The 19,544-nt window shown below is 42.4% G+C and overlaps 5 protein-coding genes across 8 annotated transcripts; all 5 read left to right on the top strand.

Moving 5' to 3' along the window:
* Positions 1-818: 818 nt before the first annotated feature.
* On the top strand, positions 819-9,081 carry LOC108015643 (uncharacterized). 4 transcript variants are annotated; one of them, XM_036818370.3, is made up of 14 exons: positions 819-895; positions 1,428-1,666; positions 3,139-3,222; positions 3,576-3,650; positions 3,714-3,998; positions 4,061-4,099; positions 4,338-4,415; positions 4,479-4,556; positions 4,628-4,705; positions 4,770-5,410; positions 5,465-5,786; positions 6,105-6,277; positions 6,583-7,038; positions 7,689-9,081. In XM_036818370.3, the coding sequence occupies exons 2-14, from the start codon at positions 1,606-1,608 to the stop codon at positions 8,106-8,108; spliced, it is 2,790 nt and encodes a 929-aa protein (XP_036674265.3). In that variant the 5' UTR covers positions 819-895; positions 1,428-1,605; the 3' UTR covers positions 8,109-9,081. The 4 variants fall into 4 exon arrangements, with proteins under 4 accessions (XP_036674265.3, XP_036674261.3, XP_070852045.1 ...); XM_036818366.3 differs by having other exon boundaries at positions 3,576-3,998; XM_070995944.1 differs by lacking the exon at positions 4,338-4,415.
* Positions 9,082-9,466: 385 nt separating this feature from the next.
* On the top strand, positions 9,467-10,020 carry LOC108015629 (COX assembly mitochondrial protein 2 homolog). The gene is made up of 3 exons (XM_036818371.3): positions 9,467-9,611; positions 9,680-9,727; positions 9,784-10,020. Exons 1-3 carry the CDS (start codon positions 9,531-9,533, stop codon positions 9,895-9,897), a joined length of 243 nt encoding a protein of 80 aa, XP_036674266.2. The 5' UTR covers positions 9,467-9,530; the 3' UTR covers positions 9,898-10,020.
* LOC108015645 (protein Abitram) lies at positions 9,919-10,720 on the top strand. Its single transcript, XM_017082142.4, has one exon. It carries the CDS (start codon positions 9,919-9,921, stop codon positions 10,558-10,560), a length of 642 nt encoding a protein of 213 aa, XP_016937631.3. The 3' UTR covers positions 10,561-10,720.
* A 286-nt stretch (positions 10,721-11,006) lies between these two features.
* Positions 11,007-12,243, top strand: LOC108015630 (protein BCCIP homolog). The gene is made up of 3 exons (XM_017082122.4): positions 11,007-11,227; positions 11,288-11,414; positions 11,581-12,243. The coding sequence occupies exons 1-3, from the start codon at positions 11,105-11,107 to the stop codon at positions 12,222-12,224; spliced, it is 894 nt and encodes a 297-aa protein (XP_016937611.4). The 5' UTR covers positions 11,007-11,104; the 3' UTR covers positions 12,225-12,243.
* A 468-nt stretch (positions 12,244-12,711) lies between these two features.
* Dip-B (Dipeptidase B) lies at positions 12,712-16,507 on the top strand. The gene is made up of 5 exons (XM_036816756.3): positions 12,712-12,865; positions 13,113-13,243; positions 14,354-14,630; positions 15,037-15,135; positions 15,221-16,507. The coding sequence occupies exons 2-5, from the start codon at positions 13,230-13,232 to the stop codon at positions 16,355-16,357; spliced, it is 1,527 nt and encodes a 508-aa protein (XP_036672651.1). The 5' UTR covers positions 12,712-12,865; positions 13,113-13,229; the 3' UTR covers positions 16,358-16,507.
* The last annotated feature ends 3,037 nt before the right edge of the window (positions 16,508-19,544 follow it).

Below are 19,544 nucleotides of genomic sequence, written 5' to 3' on the forward strand. Positions count from 1 at the left end.
ATCAGCGGATTACGTATACGTAATGCTCCCTGCCCTGCACAATTTTTTTTGGATGAGAACTAGCCAATTCTAATTAAGCTAATAAACGCAATGACTTGGGACACATTTTCACTTGTCCGCGGCGATCCGAGATGGGGTGAGATGGGGTGCAGCGAGGATGGTAGCCTTGGAACACAACCAGCGAACAGCTGTTCGTGCAATCAACCATATAAACGAGCAATGATAAATGCCACAGCGAGATGTATGTATCATTTTAGACCCTAACATTTGATTTTCATAATCTCATTTCATACGCGGAGAGCTTGAGGGAAATGGAACCTAAGCATTTGTGACACGAAACAAATCGCAAAGAGGCCAAAATCTTGATTTCGAAATATTCTTTTTGGCTCAAAAGATGCTCTGAGTAATAATATGCGGAATGAGCACCGCATTGTCTATAATTAAACATTCCTCCAAAACGAAAGTGCTGAGAGAGAAAGTGATCTAGTGCAAAGGAAATATCTAATCAATCACAAAAGAGCTCACAACTAGAGGAAAAATATATTAAAATAATTTTGAAAATACTTCCAACCCGCGAAAGCTATTAATTTCCCATAGGCTTATCCCAAGAATTCGCCGGGATGTTCCCAAAATCCCAGCAGAGAGCGCCACCCGGCGAGAGGAAATAGAATTAATATTGAAAGAAAAATGAAAATGGAAACGGAAAACATAGAAAGAGCATTAGGCGAGAAGGAAAACCCACTCACTCACTCAACTGTGTGTGCTTTTGACAAAAATTCGTGCTACGAAAATATCAAAATCGAATAATTTTCGCGGTCACAAGGTAAATTCATGGTATATGCATGTTGAGTTACGAATTGGTTTTGGACCGGGAGAGATCGTCTCGTATACTCGTGTACGGCACACTGAATTTTCTTACCAGATACCAGATAGAAAATAGATGTGATAGGTGTTGGGAAAATTCGAGCTGCCCTGTTCAAAAAACGACACGCACACGACGTGCACAGACGACCAAAACGAAGACGACCACGACGGCCAGAAATAAGCAAATTATTTAGCTAACAATCGTCGAAAGGGACACTAAGGATTACCCAGCCGACGATTGTTGGTTAAATTTGCTAACGGCAGCGCGAAAAACCTTAAAACCTAAAATCAATAACTATAATATATATTAATAATTAATAATATTAATAAATCGATCTGCAAAGTGAATGAAATAACGAACAAGTGCAAAATTGGAAACCCACTGAAACTGTGACAAAATTTGTGCGATCCTAATTGAACATCTATACAGATACCTCTATATATAAACATACCAGACTTCCAATCTACACACTATACATCCTATACATTCTATAAAAAAATCTATCCAGCTCTCTGGCCTTAAATAATCGTTGGTTTTCGAATTCTTCACTCTTTTCATTTAGTGCATTTAAACGAGCGCATATATAGCGGATGCATATATATGCAGAATACGAGAAAAAGTGTTAATTATAATTTTCCCTAATTATTCATAATTACGGAAAACTTGCAAGGAGAATTTATGACGTGGCTAAAGTGCTAACCACGCTGGAAACTCGAGGATAATTTGTTGTTTTGATTATTATGGGGCGGCTAACCATTTGGTTCCTGCTGGGACTAACGTTAATCGCCGTCTCCAATAATGGTGAGTATCCTTGCGATCCCATATATAAAGAGAGATTATATAAGGCAAAAAAAGGGCGAGAGTTGGCACTTTCGAATATCTTGACAGTTTTTCACGCAGCCTGGGCAGGCATTATGCAATTTTATAACAAAAAGCCAAGAAAAACAGAAGGAAAACGTCCGAAAAAAAGAAATATGTATTAATATACGTTTAAAAATATTTGCCTGAGTTTGTGCGTTCTCTATATTTTTTCTTTTTATTTTTTTTTGGTTCGGTATTGGTGTCTGCAAACGTCAGTGGACGACACTTTGGGCATTAGTATATTGGTATAGCCCCGTACACTTGACTTGGCCAACCACTAGTGGCAGATACACAGATACAGATATAATTTTTGCCGACATTTTTCATCTCGCGAGAACTTTTGAGATTTTTGCGCCGCTTGGTTGCTCTTCGTTGTCATCGCTTGTAATATTTTTAAATTTAGACAATTTTAAGTTATTTGATTTGCGCTCAGCGAGCGCTTTCCATCTACATATGTATGCGAAATGTCTCTGTATATTTTGTTTGGTTTGCTCAAGTTTGCAAAACAGCCAAAAAAATATAGAAAAAATCCTAAAAAGAAAAATGAGAAATGGCGCAAATGCCGTGTACTATATATTATGGGCTGGGATGGGCTCGATTGCAGCAACATAAACACAATATGCAGGCAGGCGGTCGGTCGGTCGGCGAAATTTGTATAAATAATTCTATCAATGCGGTTAGCAATGAAATGCGAAATTGCTCAAATAGCTTCCTGCCCACATACGCCCTGAAATAAATCAAATGAATTATCTGCCGACAGGCAAACTGCACACTGAAAACTGATAGGCAAACCCATTTAAAACCCGCTTAATTGGACCCCAATATATATTTTGGATAGTCTGTTGATCTCGGGCAGGCATTTGTTCTAATTATCTGAAAATACACAAGTAATTAGTCGAGCGACCTCCAGCCCACCAGTCACTCAAAAAGTCGACCTTCCATTACCGAAAAGCAAGTTCTGAAGATATAGAATATTCCATTGCAAATGGTACGCCCCCGCATCCGGATTTTCGGAGTAGTAAGGTGGCCAAGAGAAACAAAAATAAAGAAGTAAGGCCAAAGTGGGCGAGCGGCCAACAGAATGGTACCAAAATTTACTCATCCGCAAGCTGGCGAAATGTGTTTGAGTTCTCATCTTTTAAAAATAAAATTCATAAATCCGCCGCATATATTTCGAAGTGTGTATGTTTGTGCACGGCGAGTACCATAAATAATGTCAAGTTTGAACAGATTGAATGACCTCGCCGTTGGCGCTGACATCAAACCGAGAAAGTGGGGCCATTGTTCTTGGTTCTTAAGATGACGAGATGAAAATAGCTTAGGGCCCTTCCTAGGGCTTCCTGATCTCTGGGCTATACTCGCCATACTCGGATTACAAATTGACCTGTCATGTTCTTTTCGACGATTTTCAGTTGGGTTTGTCAATGCCGATGTCGGACCAAGCGAATCAGAATGTCGACCCTACATTGAAAAGGCCATACATGAATTGAAAACAGGTAAGGAATAGTTATAAATAATATAAGAATTTTAATAAGACCAAGATCTAGCGAATAGTAAAGATTTACAAATTAAATTGCTGTAAAAATCCTTATGATGAACATACATAACGACATTTAAAATGTAATAAAATTAAATACATTTCGCTTACTTTTTTTTAAAACAATTATTAAACCAACCGGTTCCTCACATTTTTGTGAAATACAAGATAATAATAATAAATTTTGTTAAATGGTCTATTAAGATATATCTACTACCGAAGTGCGAAAATAAACAAATCTTTTAGTATGAGTAATACAATATTTATGAGCTATTTAGCGGATAACTCATTCGATTATATGTATATTTGCAGATGGTGTCAAAGATGGATCTGGAGAACTGCAATCCGATCAGCCACGTGGGGACGACGACGATGATGACGATGATGGTGGGCTATCCGCGGTTGAGAAAGAGACGATTGAAATTGAAACTGTCGAATTGGATTCCACAGAAGACGCGAAAAGTGCCAACGATTTGGATGGAGATGGCATCCCCGATGACGAGGACGATGATATCGATGGGGATGGCATACCGAACGACAAGGACGATGATATCGATGGAGATGGCATACCAAACGACGAGGATGAGGACATTGATGGCGATGGCATCCCGAATGAAGAGGACGATGATATCGATGGGGATGGTGTGCCCAACTCCAAGGACGAGGACATCGATGGGGATGGTGTGCCCAACTCCAGAGATGAAGACATCGATGGCGATGGCAAGGCGAATCACGGTAAATTGGATAGTACTCGAAAGTTAACTGATAAGACTTAAAATTATGATTTCAACTTGCAGAGGATGATGATCTAGATGGCGATGGCACTCCAAATCATGGTATGACCATAAACTATACAAACTTTTTTTTTCTTTCGATACATAATTTGCATATTTTTAAAGCTTTATTTTGTATATTTCGATTTTAGGCTATAATAGTGCTTAATTTAAAAGCTTTTTTGATTTTCAGATAGTTGCAACGTAGCGTTCTTACCTTGTTTTAATTTCAGCATTCTAGCTTTTTTATGATTTCACCCACAGATTTGTACAGCTTCTAAATAATTGTTAAATATTTCAGAGGACGAAGATCTTGATGGAGACGGAGTGCCCAATGAGGAAGACGATGATCTAGATGGAGATGGAAAAATCAATCATGGTGGGTTAACAAAATATATATTCATCAAATTAAATATATTAATTTATATATTTTGAACAACAGAGGATGAAGATCTTGATGGTGATGGAGTGAACAATGAAGATGATGAAGATCTGGATGGTGATGGCAAAGCTAACCATGGTAAAAATATTATAGCTAAGTTCTTTCTAGTTCTATTATATTCTAATTTATTTCCCTTGTTTTCCGTTCAGAGGATGAAGATATCGACGGAGATGGCGTGAAGAACGAAAAGGATGACGATTTGGATGGCGATGGCACCAACAATTCCAGTAAGTTCCTCTTATAAAATAATTTTTAAATTTCTTAATAATTATTTCCCCGAAACCCCTTCAGAGGATGAAGATCTGGATGGTGATGGTGTGCCAAACGAGAAGGACGACGATCTCGATGGGGATGGCATCCTGAATGAGCACGATGGTGATGTGGATGGCGATGGAGTTCCCAACGAGCACGATGACAAGGACAGCGGTGAGAATGCCGATGATGACGACGATGATGATGAGGATGAGAAGGAGGCGGTGAAGAAGCGTAGCAAGCGTGAAGTGGATGCTGCTCCAGTTCATGACATTGAGGCTCCACCAAGCCCTGCCGAAGAATTCCCCGTGGAGGAGGAAATCGTCAAGGAGGAATCTGCCGAGGTGGAACCCGAAGTCGAGGCTGTGAAAGTGGAGGAGTCCGAACAGGAAGCTGTCCCGGAACCGGAAGCCGATAAAGTCGAACCAGAACCAGTTAAACAGGAAGAAGAGAAGCCAGTGTCTGAGGAAGTGAAGGAGGAGGAGAAGCCCGCTCCTGTCGAGGAGGCTGAGGAGGAACCTGTTCAGCAGGAAGCCGCTCCCAAGGAGCCCGAAGCCGTCCCCGAAGATGCCGTGGAGCCTGAGAAGGCTCAGGAGGAACCACAAGCAGATGCCGCCAAGGAAACCGCTGAGGATGATGATGATGAGGATGACACCAAGCCAGAGGATGAGCTTCTCTGGGTAAGACTCTGGTAAAGTCCATTGTATAAAACTGTATAATTATATAATTTTCAGGAAGGAGTCATTCCCGAGAACCGTCGCAGTCGCCAGCACATCACGGAATTGCTGCAGCTGGATGAGGAGTTCAATGCCCGCGAGAAGGCCACCGATAATGTGGCCGAGATCATCCTGCGGGACATTAAGCGCATCTACGAGAACGCTGTCAAGCCCCTGGAGACCCTCTACAAGTACCGCGACCTGAGCAACCGCCACTTCAGCGATCCCGAGATCTTCTCGAAGCCACTGATTCTGTTCATGGGTCCCTGGTCGGGTGGCAAGTCGTCCATCCTCAACTATCTGACCGACAACGAGTACACCCCGAACTCTTTGAGAACTGGTGAGTACTAAAGGGTATAAAAAATAAGTCTTTAATAGTTCAATACCAGGGTATATATACCAGAATTGATTTATTTCGGTTATTTAAAGGTGTACAGAAACCTCTTACTGTTTGTATTAGTAATAGATACTTACTATAATTTTAGGAGCTATTGGTTCTTGGAATTTTTATAATAAAGGGATAGTCTAAAGGGATTTCACACATATAAAGTGATGTAACTCAGCTCCTAACTTGTTAAATACTTTCTATCTAATCGCCACAACAAATAAAAAATATATTAAACTTTTTCTATATTCAATTTTTTTTGCTCCCCAACAGGTGCCGAACCCTCTCCAGCCTACTTTAACATTCTGATGTGGGGCAACGAGACGGAGGTTCTGGACGGAACCCAACTGGCGGCGGACTACACCTTCGCCGGCCTGCAGAAGTTCGGCCAGGGATTGGAGGAGCGTCTGCGAGGTCTGAAGATGAAGAGCAAGATCCTCGAGAAGGTAAGATATATAGCCGTATTATCTGACAGGGCAGATCAGGGCCAGAGGTATATAGGTGCCGCCATGCATTAACTTGTCGCCCAGGGCAGCTGCCCGTCGATTGGGAAACTGCAAACGGTTGGCCACCTGCCAAACGGAATTTATAGCTTTTAGCACACAGGCTGTTTGCATTAATTTCGTTATTAATAAATTGATGCGGGGCGGGGCGGAGAGCGGGCAACTAAATACATATAGACATAGTAAGGCAGCGCGGGCAGAAATACAGAGAATTACTATATTTAAGCACTTGGCTATGCGTTTTTCAGGTCAACATCGTCGAGATACCCGGCATTCTAGAGGTGCGCAAGCAAGTGTCCCGAGTCTTCCCCTTCAACGACGCCTGCCAGTGGTTCATCGATCGGGCGGACATCATCTTTCTGGTCTACGACCCGGCCAAGTTGGATGTGGGTCCCGAGACGGAGGCCATTCTCGACCAGCTGAAGGGGCGTGAGTACCAGACGCGCATCATCCTCAACAAGGCGGACACCGTCAAGCCGGAGGAACTGCTGCGCGTCCAGGGCGCTCTCATCTGGAACATCTCGCCCTTGATGTCCTCCGCCCAGCCTCCGCTGATGTACACCACCTCGCTGTGGACACATCCCTACCAGGATGGAGCCCCGGCCCGCCTGCTGCTCGCCCAGGAGCGCGCCTTCCTGCGCGACCTGCGCACGGCCATCGACAAGCGCATCGAGCACAAGATCGCCAGCGCCCGCCGTTTCGCGGTGAGTACTCGGGCGTATGAGTGATATTTTCAATAACTTACTTGTAAAGGGCTTGCTTTATGGGTAAACAAGAATATATCAGTGAAGACATTTCCTAGCATGGGTAAACTTATTTCTTTAGCCTTGATATGGAAAAGCATGTCACATATCATAACCTAGAAACATAATATTATAGCAGTGAATATATTTATTGGTCATCTTTGACTTAGGATGCTAGGAGTATAAAGTTGAAAACATGGCAAAATATAATAAGCAACAAGTTAACACAGTTAAGCATTCCAACCTTAAAATAAATAAGGCTTTTTTTATAATAAATATGAAATACAATAGAGAACTCAGCCTAATCTAACTGATTTTAGATTTGAGGTTTGTTCACATCTCTCTTTTATCGAGTTTCCGGCGAGTAAATAAAGGACACCAAATTAGAACAGTCAAATTTATTTAGCTGGAGTATTATAAAATGTTTTAATATATACTTTATATATTATATAATATATTAAAATTAAATAAGACTTACTAAGTTCTCAGTTCCGTTCATAAAATTTCTAATAACTGGTTAATTGAATATATATAATATTATTTTAAATGGAAGAGTCTTCGAATCTTAATTTTCTTTATTATTGAAATAAACCATAAATTTTTATCTACAGGTGCGCGTGCGCAACCACGCCAAGATGGTGGACTGCTACCTGAACACGTTCAACAACCACAAGACGCTGTTCGGCAACAAGAAGCGCATCGCTGACGACATTATCGACCATCCGCAGAACTACCACATCTACGAGGGACTCTCCACGCTGACGAACATCTCGCGCTACGATCTTCCGGATCCGGAGGTCTACCGCGACTTCTTCCGCCTGAACCCGCTGTACGAGTTCAAGAAGCTGAGGGACACCTGCACCTATTTCCGCGGATGTCCGATCACCAAACTGGACCTGGCCATTGCCTACGAGCTGCCCGAGTTGGCCGGCAAGTACAAGAAGATGTCCGAGGCGGCCTTGGCCAGCATCGAGGCCCAGCAACGGGATGGTGGGGCCCAGAACCAGGCCGATCCCAAAAAGACGAGTTGAGGTGTTGGCTCCCCCAGAGGAGAAAACCTGCCATTTAGTTTGTTTTAGCGAGAGATAGAGAGAATGTGACATCGGCACCGGTAACCGTCTATAGGGAATTAATATCGACAAGGGAGAAATGTTATAGAACCCCCCAAAATCGGTAGAGAACAACAGCGCAAGACAAAAAACAAGGACATTGTTTTTGAGGAAAGAGAGGGAGAGAGACAGAGCTAACAAGAGGGAGAGAGAGAGAGAAAAGGGGAGAGAGAGGGCAAGAGCGATTTGAAATAGCAACGGTTGCTTTAGAGAACTTTTGATTTCAACCGCCTTGCAGGAGATCTTTATTTTCACTTACTTAACATAACTTAACCGAACTGAGAGCTTTATGAGAGGAAAACCAATGTAATATCGAGAGCCAAACACACAATCACACACTGAATACTTTCATATTTAACCGAGTAGAGAGGTCACATAACACACCGAGTCTTTTCTAGGCGAGTAGATCAGCACTTAACCCATAACTGAGAGCAATAACTAATAGACGAACTATCGACGAATTCTAATCCATCACCATAACCCCCTAATACGACCCCTCATCGGCTAGCATCCCGTTATAATTCCCAAGTGCCCAGTTTTTTTCTTTTCTTTCCTTGAATAGTAGTGGACAACAGCGCAGAGTTTTGATTTTGAGATCTGAGATTTGAGTTTAGAGCAAATGGAACTTCGTAAAGTTTTGATTTTTTAGTTTTTTGGTTCCTGTCCCTGACGATTTTTCGTAGTTGATAAGACTTTTTTGATAAAAGCAAACAGTGAAGACGATAATAAAGAATTTAACCTACTTAAATAAATTAAATGAACTTGTTGACGAGCGTGAGCAGCTCAAACTATAAAATACTATTATCAATTTTACACACTGAAAACCCATGTAAAATGAACTGTGAGAGCGGGTGAAATACACAAATAAATAAAAACAACAGAAAACCCCAAGCAATCAATTGTTTTACTTGCCATTTTTAGAGGGTATAATAATTTTGGCATCCTGGAGTTTAATAAAGAAAAAAATTAATAGAACTTAAGCATGGAATAAAAAGAAAATAGACCAAATTTAAATATAACTTAAATATGCAGTATATATGAATAAACTCCAAAACAATATGCAATTGCATATTTTAAAATAGTTTATTTGTAGGAAAACGAAAACGAAACGATTCTAAGATATTTCAATATTACATATTCAAACCATAACGGTTTTCGTTTTAACATTTGGTATTTCTGTTAGTACAGTTTTCTGCAACTGGCAGAATGTGACCAGAGCAGACCATTTCTAGTAATGTTATAACATATGTTAAAATTACCTAACAACATTTGACAACACACGCGAATAGAATAGAATTAGTAAACTGGAAAGAAAGGAATAAACCCGGCCGGAATTAGCTGAAAATGCATACGGATCTGTCCGCCCACCTGCACACGCCCGCTTGCAACAAGTTAATCGAGGAACTCCAGGCCTGCCACGAAAATGTGAGTTATTATCAGGGATTACATTACCGGAATGGGAATGGGAACTAAACTGGGAATCCTACTTTTAGAACGCCTTCGCCAAATTCGTAGGTGTGTGCAATTCCATTGACGATAAGGTAGGTCTAAAATATGGCCTTTAAATAAGATTCATAATATTAATTTTATGAAATAGGTGGTAAAGTGTCTAAAAGGCGAACGTGTTGCCCGATCGGCTGCAAATCGCGCTAGAGCTCGCGAACGTCAGGCGAAATACAAGGAAAAGCTGCTCCAGGGTGAGAGTAATTAGCAGGATCTTCATCCTACCAACATGTCAATCCTATCAGAGGATCCGTTGGAACCCTTCTACTTCGAGCACGAGGAACAGGAGATCTGCGGAAAGCTTGTAACGCCCATAACTGATGGTTTCCAAGAGGACTACCCCACCGTTGTGGATCGTTTCTTTACCAGATATTACTACTTTAAGGGAGAGGTTCCCTACCAGGTGCTCTACCACTCCAATCGCATTTGCCTGATTTGTTTGGCTCCCGATCATCCTGCTCTCAATCAGGGCATCTCATCGGTAAACTTCGACATCGGGAACGTAGATCGCAGCCAGAATGTGGTCAAAGGCAAGGGCAAAAAGGGCGGAATGATTCTCCAGGCGGAGTCCACCCTAGCATTGCTTACCACGGAAAGTGGAGAGACTTACAAGGTGCCCAGCTGCATTCGGGGAAAACTAGTGGAAGTCAACACCTCCCTGGTGGAGGAGCCCAAACTCCTGGAGCAACTGCCCGAGGGAGCCGGCTACTTTGCTATTCTTCTGCCCAAAATCGAGAACTGCGATGCCATCAAGGCGAGTCTTTTAACACAGGAGCAGTACGAGGAGCGTCTTAAGATCAAGAAGGAGGTCCTACCCGAAACTGAAACCAGCGACGATCCTCAGATCGTGAAAATGGAGCTGGCCACGTGATTCTGTTTCCAGTTTTCGATTTTCGAATTATCCATTAAAGCCTATGTATTTGTACATAAAGATTCATATTTAATATCTTCATAAGTGTGAGGGAAATAACGAAGCACATGATATACTACAATGTTTAAATATACCTAACAATGCTTATGATTATAATTCATTTTTTGCACACTTGACATTAAAAGAAAACAAATACATTCGTTGTTCCTTATACATTTTGTGGGGGTTGGATATTCTTGTTTAAACTATGCATTTTTGAACGAACTGAGCAAAAACACATATTTGTTATGTGCTTAAAGTGATTTTTTGAGTAATTAATATCATATGTTTAAAAAAGTTTTTTCCTGTGTAGTTTAATGCTTTTAAAATAACAGCATATGTTAACCGTGTTTACGGATTAACAGAGCTCTGTAACTCTTAACAGAGCTGCTAAAAGTGGTTGGCAACGCGGAGCAACACGTGTGAACGAAAACAGCTGTTCAAGCCGCATTTTATTGTTATTTGGAAGCCGAACAATAGTAATTCCGTTTACTAAATCATTAAAATGTCAGCGAATAAGCAAAAGAAACTGAATACAATGGAGGTGGACCCTAACGATGAGGACTCCAGTTCCAGTGAGGATGATGACGAGGACGAACCTCATCCAGACGCTTACAGGGGAAACGAGGTAAGCAAAGTCCCCAAAAAAGCAGAAGTAAAGATGTTTATAAAGTTAATTCCAAATTAGGAGGTGCAAATCGACTTCGAAGGTCGTTCTCCAGTGGATCCCGATGCCCAGGGAATCTCCCAGCTGCTGCAGCGACTGTTCCTAAGAGCCCACATCAATTGCAACCAAATGGCGGACCTTATCATATGTGAGTGTTCCAAAAGATTAGAAACATAGATTGTTTCATAGATAACTAGGTCTTCTATGTCGGATTTGCTTATATATATATGCAACTTCATATGAATAAGTTTATAGACACATTAATTTCTCCTAAATGACCTAATGTATCCACTTACAAACTTTTGTATTTCCAGCTCAAAACTATGTGGGCAGTGTGATCTGCCAGTGCGACGACGAGGGCGCCGAGAGCGAAACTGACGACGAAAACATGGTCGAGGACGGCACTGTCTTTGGAATCACCTCCGTGCTGAATCTGACCGCCAAGAAGGATCAGCCTAGCATCGCTCAGTTAAGAACCTACCTACTTGATCGCGCCAAGTCGCACGCTTCGGAGCAAGTGCAGCAGCAGCTGAAGGATCTCCTGGACAGCGAGCAGCGCCATGTGGGATTCCTGGTGAATGAGCGGTTCATTAACATCCCCGCCCAGATCTCCGTGCCACTATTGCAGAGTCTGCAGCAGGAGATCGACGCCGCCAAGGCCAAGAAAATGAAGTTCGACTTTGGCACTCTGCTGCTTCTGGTTAAATTCTACAGGAAGGAGGCCAAGAAGGGAAAACCAGCCGAGGACAATTACACCAACGCTGAGGATGAGCTGCTCTCGGATCGGGCCAAGTTCTCCTTCGAGTACTCCGTAGCCTCCGAGACGGACTCGGGGATGTCCGGCGATTGGCTGGAGGGCGATGCAGTGATGACACCCTACAGGAAACTCCTGGTCCTGGAGGCCAAGCAGTTGCCACAACTTATTGACGATATACAGCGTTTTATTAATGGTGAATAAATGTTTCCCTTTTTTAAAAGTTGTCTTTCTAGGAGGGGGAGTGTTAAGAAAAGCTACGTTTTGGTAACAAAATCTTAATAACTTATCAAGATCCTAGTCCTAACTATGCAGGTTTACCTTTAAAATATAACAAAATCAAGTAAGAGAGAGATAAAACTTAAAAAATATAAAATTTTTAAGGATTTCCCTGATTGCACAAAAATAGGGAATTTTGGGATGGAAAAACATGTGTATGAAAGAGTGTTGGCAAACTCAAACATATCCAGAAGAATCTTAAACTATAAATAGTATATTATTCCAGTTGCGGTTTCCAACACAATAGTGTGGTACTTTACCCATATCCAAAATAATGACTACAGGCCGATAACCCCATTTTTCTTCCTTTACCATGTTAAAGATACCAAATCAAGGGTATCAAATATTCGAACCGAAAGCTCTTTAGCCTCTTCACATCGATTGGCAACGCGGGCAAACGACTAACAGCTGTCAGCTGGCCGGCATTTGAAAGCTCTGCACATGCCGGCTGGTCTACCTCTGAAAACCTGGACTCTCCTTTGTTTTTGCGTTTGGTTTGGCCCAGAAACTGCATCCACCTGGGACGTGACTGGCAAAAGGAAACCCACAATTCCCAACCAAGCGACGTGAGTAGACTTTGACTTTATTGTCGTCGAGTTATATCCGAGTTCTAGTATTACATTGCGATCATACTGGCGATTATTCATAGCTCGTGCATTTTGTTTTTGCCCAAGTGGTTATTGTACAACAACTAAAACCAAAGCGCCAGTGCGGTTGTCGAACGTATAAAAAGCTTGACCACCCAGACAGAACGTTGCAAATCACCATAGAGAGTTATCAAAATCGCTCCTTATCGCCAGCTTTCCGTTCCAGATCCCGCTCCCAAGTTTCCAGTTTCCAGCTGCAGCGCTTTGTGCCCATCTGAGGTTCAGTGACGCCCCACTTGCCGATCGACCAAGTCGCGTGAGCTGCCTATAAAAAGTACTCAACATGGGTATCGAGAAGTGAGTATTACTACCTGTTATTAGAGGGCGTGTTTGGGATTATATGGCCTTAGTTATCTAGCCCACGCTTAGCGCCCGATTGGGAAAGCTCTTCGGGATTCGCCATCTTTTACAGTGAAGGTTAATCATATAGGACACATTCCATTGTACCGTTTCCATAATGTCCAAACAGAAATTAAGACTTGTTCACATAGGACACATTCCATTTTATCGTTCCTTTGACAATTCAAAACCGAAATTAAAAGCTGTTCACGTTTTACTATCTTTCCGTATCTCAATTTTCATATTTTGCTTAATAACTGTGGAGGGGATATCATGAAAATTCCGCACTTTATCTTTGCCAAGGATGATAACATTGTTTGTCGAACTTGAGTAAAAGTAAAATAGGGAGAACGATTATTGCTTAATAACATTTATAAATGTATAAATGCTCATTTGTATAGACTTAATACACTTAATTTTAAACCTTAAACTATAAATATGTTTATGATGAAGATAAAGTAATGTTTCGGAAAAAAAGACGGATAAATGGTAGGTAGTCCAGGATTATTTTCAAAAACATAAAATATTACTATTGTTGCTAACACTTGTAACAAATGTAGTATTTTTATAAACCTAATCTATTTCTTTTTAAATCTTAAACCATAAATCAATTTATGTTAAGAAGATAAAGGAGTGTGTAGGAAAAATAGACTAGGTAGACCAAGATTATTTTAAAAATATAAAGTAATATTATTGTTGCTAACACTTCGAGTGGTACACCTTTACTACAATAAGAAATTAGATTATGATTATGGTCATGTTAAAACCTTATCGGCATTCTTTATAGTACTTAAAGTTAAGATAATCTCAGCGCCAGGAATGAGGGTAAAAGGAAGGCTAAGTAAACCAAGTCATGGGCATAGTAATTCTCTATTCAGTGGGGATTTTTATTGTTAAAACTGAATTAAAACACAAAAGGAGCTTGTTATGTAATGCGAACTATTGCATCAGTTAATAAAGCCCGTGTGACGTGATAAAATTCACTTCAATCAAACGCCATTGCATATATTGTAGACACCCTGAAATGTTTCTTAATGAATATCAATAACGATTCCGTTGCCCCTCCAGAATTCTACCATGCACCCTCCGGCTGAACAAGCTGATGAGCTTGGCGGGCAGCGACTGCCTGTGCATCATCGACCGCGAGGCGGTTCCCAACGAGCTGAAGGCCATCTTCGATGAGCACCGCAGCTACGACAAGTCCTTCGACAGCAGTGTGTCCTGCTTCAAGGCTCCCAACGTGGACCAACCTGTGGTCTATGCCCCCGTCTCCGAACTCACCGACTACGACGATGTGAGGAGCTACCAGGCGGCGGCCAAGAAGTCCATGGAGAAGGTGCTCAAGGTTGGTATATCTCTTCTCTGTTTCTATAGTTTTAACATTCAAGAAATTTAAAAAAAACTATCGCTTTTTTTTTGGGGAAAATGTATAAACCACTATCGTTATATAACTATTTTTGGGTCATCAAATTATAAAGACTATTCCGCGGTTTTTGGATAGTGCTAAAACCACAATTGGAGATTTTATAATAGACTGTGATTTGATATTGTTAAAGCCACAATTGGTGAACTTAAATTTAGTTTCCAAGTAGATTTTTTAAAACCAAACTATAAAACTATAGTTCAAAAAATTGGATCCTTACTAAAATGTATAAAGAATATCTGGAATACTTTACATTTCAACTCAAAAAATTCTGCAATACAGGATCTGATAATTATGCAAAAATATTTAATAAATATTTTTTCGTCAGGCTGGCTTCCGAACACCTTTGCTGTTTGTGCCTAAGGTACAGCGTTTCCCCGAGGTCGAGCTCTGCACCGTTCTCGGAGCCCTGGAGCAGCTTTATGTGGTGAGTATGGCCTTATTTGTTTTTATTTAAAAAATTAGCTATTAGGTCATTATACAAATCCCATTTAAACACATTTTTCTTTCAGCCCATTCAACTGCGTGAAGCAGGAACCTCCAAAGACAACCGCGTGACTACGCTCAGTGTCCAGATCGACGATCCGAGGGCGGAGTCCATTTTCCAGGAAGCTCTCATTTTGGAGGCTGGTCGTTTTGTGGCCCGTGACATTGGAGTTGGGGATCCAGAGCGCATGACCCCCATCCAGGTGGAGAAGTACATCAAGCCTCTGTTCGACAAACTGAACGTGAATGTGATTAGTGACTCGAAGGTCCTGGAGAAGGAGTATCCGCTGTTTGCGGCTGTGAACCGGGCTGCAGATGCCGTCGAGCGTCACCGCGGTCGCATCATTTTCCTGGAGTACAAGCCCCCGAAGCCGGCGAGGAAGACGCTGATGCTGGTCGGCAAGGGAGTGACCTATGACACCGGTGGCGCTGACATCAAGGCCGGAGGTGTGATGGCCGGCATGTCGCGCGACAAGTGCGGAGCAGCTGCTGCAGCTGGATTCATGCAGGTGGTCAGCCAACTCCAGCCCGAAGATGTCCATGTCGTGGTGGCCCTGTGCATGGTCCGCAATTCCGTGGGCGAGGAGTGCTATGTGGCCGATGAGATCATCACCTCGCGAGCTGGCCTCCATGTCAGGATTGGAAACACCGATGCCGAGGGTCGTATGTGCATGACCGATGCCCTCTGCCGCATGAAGGAGATGGTGGTGGAGCAGAATCTCCCCGATCCCCATCTGTTCACCATTGCCACTTTGACTGGACACGCCTTCATCTCAGCCGGAGAGGGGCAATCGATTGCCATCGACAACAGCGTGGCCCACCGCGAGGATCACGCCAGGAGGCTGCAGGCTGCTGGCCAGACCTTCGGCGAACCCTTCGAGATTTCCATTCTCCGTCCCAGCGACTTTGCCTTCAACGCCGGCAAGGTGATTGGCGAGGATCTGGTGCAGGCCAATAATGCCCCATCGGTGAGGACTCCTCGTGGACACCAGGTGCCAGCTGCCTTTATGATCATGGCTTCTGGATTGGACAAACACGGGTTGGACTCCAAGTTGCCGATCAAGTATACCCATATCGATATCGCCGGCAGTGCCGGTGAACACCCAGCTATGCCCACAGCTGCCCCTCTGGTTTCCCTTGTGAAGACCCATCTTCAGAAGTAAATCCTTTCAAACTTACATATTTATCGTGAGGAAGTACTGCCCAGCACCACTTACCGTACTTATACACTAATATGATTATACCTATCCAACAATATTATCTTTCTGTCCACTAACTACATCACTGTTCTTAATAAAGGCACCATAAAATGATTTCAGATTGTATTTATATAAGTATTATATTATTACCATTTCAAATACAAGAGAGCTCTTATATTACAGTTACTGCCAGTTTATTTGACATTCCAAAAATGATAATCCTTGAGATCTTCGGCAGTCAAAATAATATAATACAGACAGGAAAACGCATTTTAGAAAAATAGAAGAAATGATTTGGAAATGATAAAATAGGAAATAAAAAGCGCCCAACTGATATTCAAGTAGTATTACAATCCCATAATAGTGAATGTGAATAGGCCCTATTTGTTGGACATATAAGAAACTCTGTGTGGGGATGCAGGTCTTAAAGTTCTTGGGTTTTTATTTCTTTTTTATTATTACTGCATTTCTCAGCTGCATTGTTTGCATAATTGGCGGGTGCCCTGCATTTCGAGTTCTTGTTGGCCATCTATGGAACGGCTCAGGCTCATCCTCTTCCCCTTCCCAGTCCCCATCAACAGCCTTTTCTTTTCAGCTTTTCAGCCTTCTTCTTTTTAGATTGGCCCACAGAACCTAGAACCCGTTACTCGCTTCTTGGCCATGCTCTTCGCTTTGGGCCTCGTTCCGGGGAGCTTGGGCCTGCAACTTGGCTCTGCTGTCAGCTGTCGCATGTGTCGTGGTACCGTTATTGCCTGGCTTCGGAAACTCGGTCAAGAGTGTCTCATTCATGCTGTGATTGCATAATATACCGTTGCCTCTAGTTGGCCTTCTTCTGCCTGCACTGCGGAGCCGAGTCTTCCCGTTCTTGGCCGTTCTCCCGGGCCAACTTGGTTCCACCTCCTTCTCCTCTGGGTGCGCTTCTGCTTCGGCTTCTGGGTAATTTATTGACAGTCACACTGGCCACTTTTGGTCATCTGGCCAAGTCGGGAGACTTTGGCTCTGACCGGGCTAACGGTACTTATTATTGATGAACGTAAAAGTCTCTTGCGCTGACTTCTCTCCCATTTTCGCCCCGTTAGTGTGAATTTATTGCCAATGCGGCACGATCCAAAAAACAGCGAAAAAAAGAAGATCTTCGGGATTGGAGGAAGTTTTCTGGCTTCTTGACCATTTAACGGACCGCACCAAGAGTTGACCTGATTATGGCAGGACTGGTTAACGGTTTCCTGGATGCTGTCTTGTAGAGACTACTGCTAAATCTGGTTCATATGGTATAAGATTAATCGATTAGGGGCAGGGCATCAATTTGTAAAGGTCTGTAGAGAGATTAAGGAAGACTGTATGGCCTTATATTCAGGGCGAAAGGATTTAACAAATTCTTATAAAAACATTAAGTTTTATTAATATTTGTAAATAAGTAATATATTAAACAAAGGATTTTAAGGACATTTACAAGGTAAAAATTCTCAAGATCTTTTCAATATAAGATCAAGATCTTTTCAAGATAAGATCAAGATCTTTTCAAGATAAAATGTACATAGCCTTAAGCCTCTTTTTTAAAAAAAATTCCATATTTAATTGGTTTTGAGATCCTTTAAAAATAGTATGACACAATTTTTCAAAGAGAAATTATTAGAAAACAGACATATTATATATTATTTTGGTCCCATTAAGTAATCCTTAATGTATGAAGCGGTTTTTGAATACATTTTATAAATAAACAAGATATTTCCATTGAAAGCTGGATCGAATCGTAGCAAATCAGCTGACTGGTCGGCTGCCCCCCAGTAAGACACATCAAAACAACCTAAACAGCAATGAGGAACAGCAATCCGGTATGGACAATCACCAAAACACCTTGTCAATTGGGCGCTTGTCTTTTGGAAGCAGACGAACTGGCTCCAAGTGTGTGTTGCTGTTGCTGTTGCTGTTGCTGTTGCTCCCCGATCCATAAAGTCGCGAAAACGGCAAATGAAGAAAACATACCACTGGGGACTGGGGACTTGGGAGTTGAGACGTCGGTGGTGGCGGCGACGGCATTAATAATAGCAAACAACAGACAAGCAACACCAAATGAGGGGGGCTGTGTTGCTGTTGCTGTTGCTGCTGCTAGCTGCTTGTTGCAACTTGCAACTCTTGCACCGGCAGCAGCAGCAGCAGCAACAACCACTTGGAGCAGCAAACGACAGAAATGATCTTAAATGAATGCGGAAGTTTTTCTTGGGGTTTCGTAACCAGCTACAGCAGCAGCAGCAGCAGCAACAGCAACTGCAGCAGCAACAGCAACAGCAACTGCAGCAGCAACACCAAAGAGGTCGCAATTCCAGTGGCAGCAATGTTGCTACATTTATGTACATGTGTTTGTCGGCCAGTCGATGCCGTGAGCCCATAATCATAGATGCTGCTGGCTAGGTCGAAAGCAGCCCAGTCCATGGACATATTAAAATTAATCCAATGATTGCAGCGGCAGCCGCTTGAAAATTGTTAGCCAATTTGGTAGCCCCTTGGCAGCCTGTTGGCCTCACTTGAGTAAGCAGGGAGCGTGTGAATCGGAAGCTGAGGCAGCGGCTCCAGCTGCCCATAGTCATTTGATCCTGGCCAAAAGCTTTCCCATGTGCCCAGCCAGTTGGAAGATGATGCAGCAGCAGCAGCCAGCAGCAGCAGCAGCTGCTGAGATCATCCAGTTTTCGGGCTGCTGAAGTTCAAGGCTGCCAGGATCCATATTGAATGTCCTCCCCCGCCTGCAGTTGTTCATTCATGGGCCACGAATCGAATCCCTTAGCCTGGGTGGGCCCTGGCCAAACAGATCCTGCCTGGGAACAGACAAATTTCTGCATAAACCCATAAATATCAAGTTGATCTAAACGGGATACCCAGAGGCGCCGGCGCCCTGAACTTGAAAATCCAACAAGGCCGACAAGTCACGTAGCGAACGCCTTGACAACTCATAAATAAACGCTAAATTATGAACTCCAGTCGAATTTCGAATAGGAATTGAAATGTTTTTGCCACACCAACAGATTTTCCCTGGCCAGCAGCCGCACAGGAAAAAGCAAGCAATCGGCAACCCGCAGTAAAATAAATACACCTAGAAAAATACATAAAATTATTGTCATTGGTATAAATAATAAAAAGAATCATCCTAATTCCT

The sequence above is a fragment of the Drosophila suzukii genome, chromosome 3 (assembly GCF_043229965.1).
Source record: "Drosophila suzukii chromosome 3, CBGP_Dsuzu_IsoJpt1.0, whole genome shotgun sequence".
NCBI lineage: Eukaryota > Metazoa > Arthropoda > Insecta > Diptera > Drosophilidae > Drosophila > Drosophila suzukii.

Excerpts from the sequence above, each read along its gene's own strand:
- LOC108015643 (XM_036818366.3), top strand. The coding sequence starts at position 1,606 with ATGGGGCGGCTAACCATTTGGTTCCTGCTGGGACTAACGTTAATCGCC. Across the intron at positions 3,999-4,060 it reads CGATGGCAAGGCGAATCACG|AGGATGATGATCTAGATGGC; the intron begins GTAAATTGGATA and ends TTCAACTTGCAG. Across the intron at positions 6,278-6,582 it reads AGAGCAAGATCCTCGAGAAG|GTCAACATCGTCGAGATACC; the intron begins GTAAGATATATA and ends TGCGTTTTTCAG.
- LOC108015629 (XM_036818371.3), top strand. The coding sequence starts at position 9,531 with ATGCATACGGATCTGTCCGCCCACCTGCACACGCCCGCTTGCAACAAG. Across the intron at positions 9,612-9,679 it reads TCCAGGCCTGCCACGAAAAT|AACGCCTTCGCCAAATTCGT; the intron begins GTGAGTTATTAT and ends TCCTACTTTTAG. Across the intron at positions 9,728-9,783 it reads GCAATTCCATTGACGATAAG|GTGGTAAAGTGTCTAAAAGG; the intron begins GTAGGTCTAAAA and ends TTTATGAAATAG.
- LOC108015645 (XM_017082142.4), top strand. The coding sequence starts at position 9,919 with ATGTCAATCCTATCAGAGGATCCGTTGGAACCCTTCTACTTCGAGCAC.
- LOC108015630 (XM_017082122.4), top strand. The coding sequence starts at position 11,105 with ATGTCAGCGAATAAGCAAAAGAAACTGAATACAATGGAGGTGGACCCT. Across the intron at positions 11,228-11,287 it reads ACGCTTACAGGGGAAACGAG|GAGGTGCAAATCGACTTCGA; the intron begins GTAAGCAAAGTC and ends ATTCCAAATTAG. Across the intron at positions 11,415-11,580 it reads AATGGCGGACCTTATCATAT|CTCAAAACTATGTGGGCAGT; the intron begins GTGAGTGTTCCA and ends TTGTATTTCCAG.
- Dip-B (XM_036816756.3), top strand. Across the intron at positions 14,631-15,036 it reads CCATGGAGAAGGTGCTCAAG|GCTGGCTTCCGAACACCTTT; the intron begins GTTGGTATATCT and ends TTTTTTCGTCAG. Across the intron at positions 15,136-15,220 it reads CCCTGGAGCAGCTTTATGTG|CCCATTCAACTGCGTGAAGC; the intron begins GTGAGTATGGCC and ends TTTTTCTTTCAG.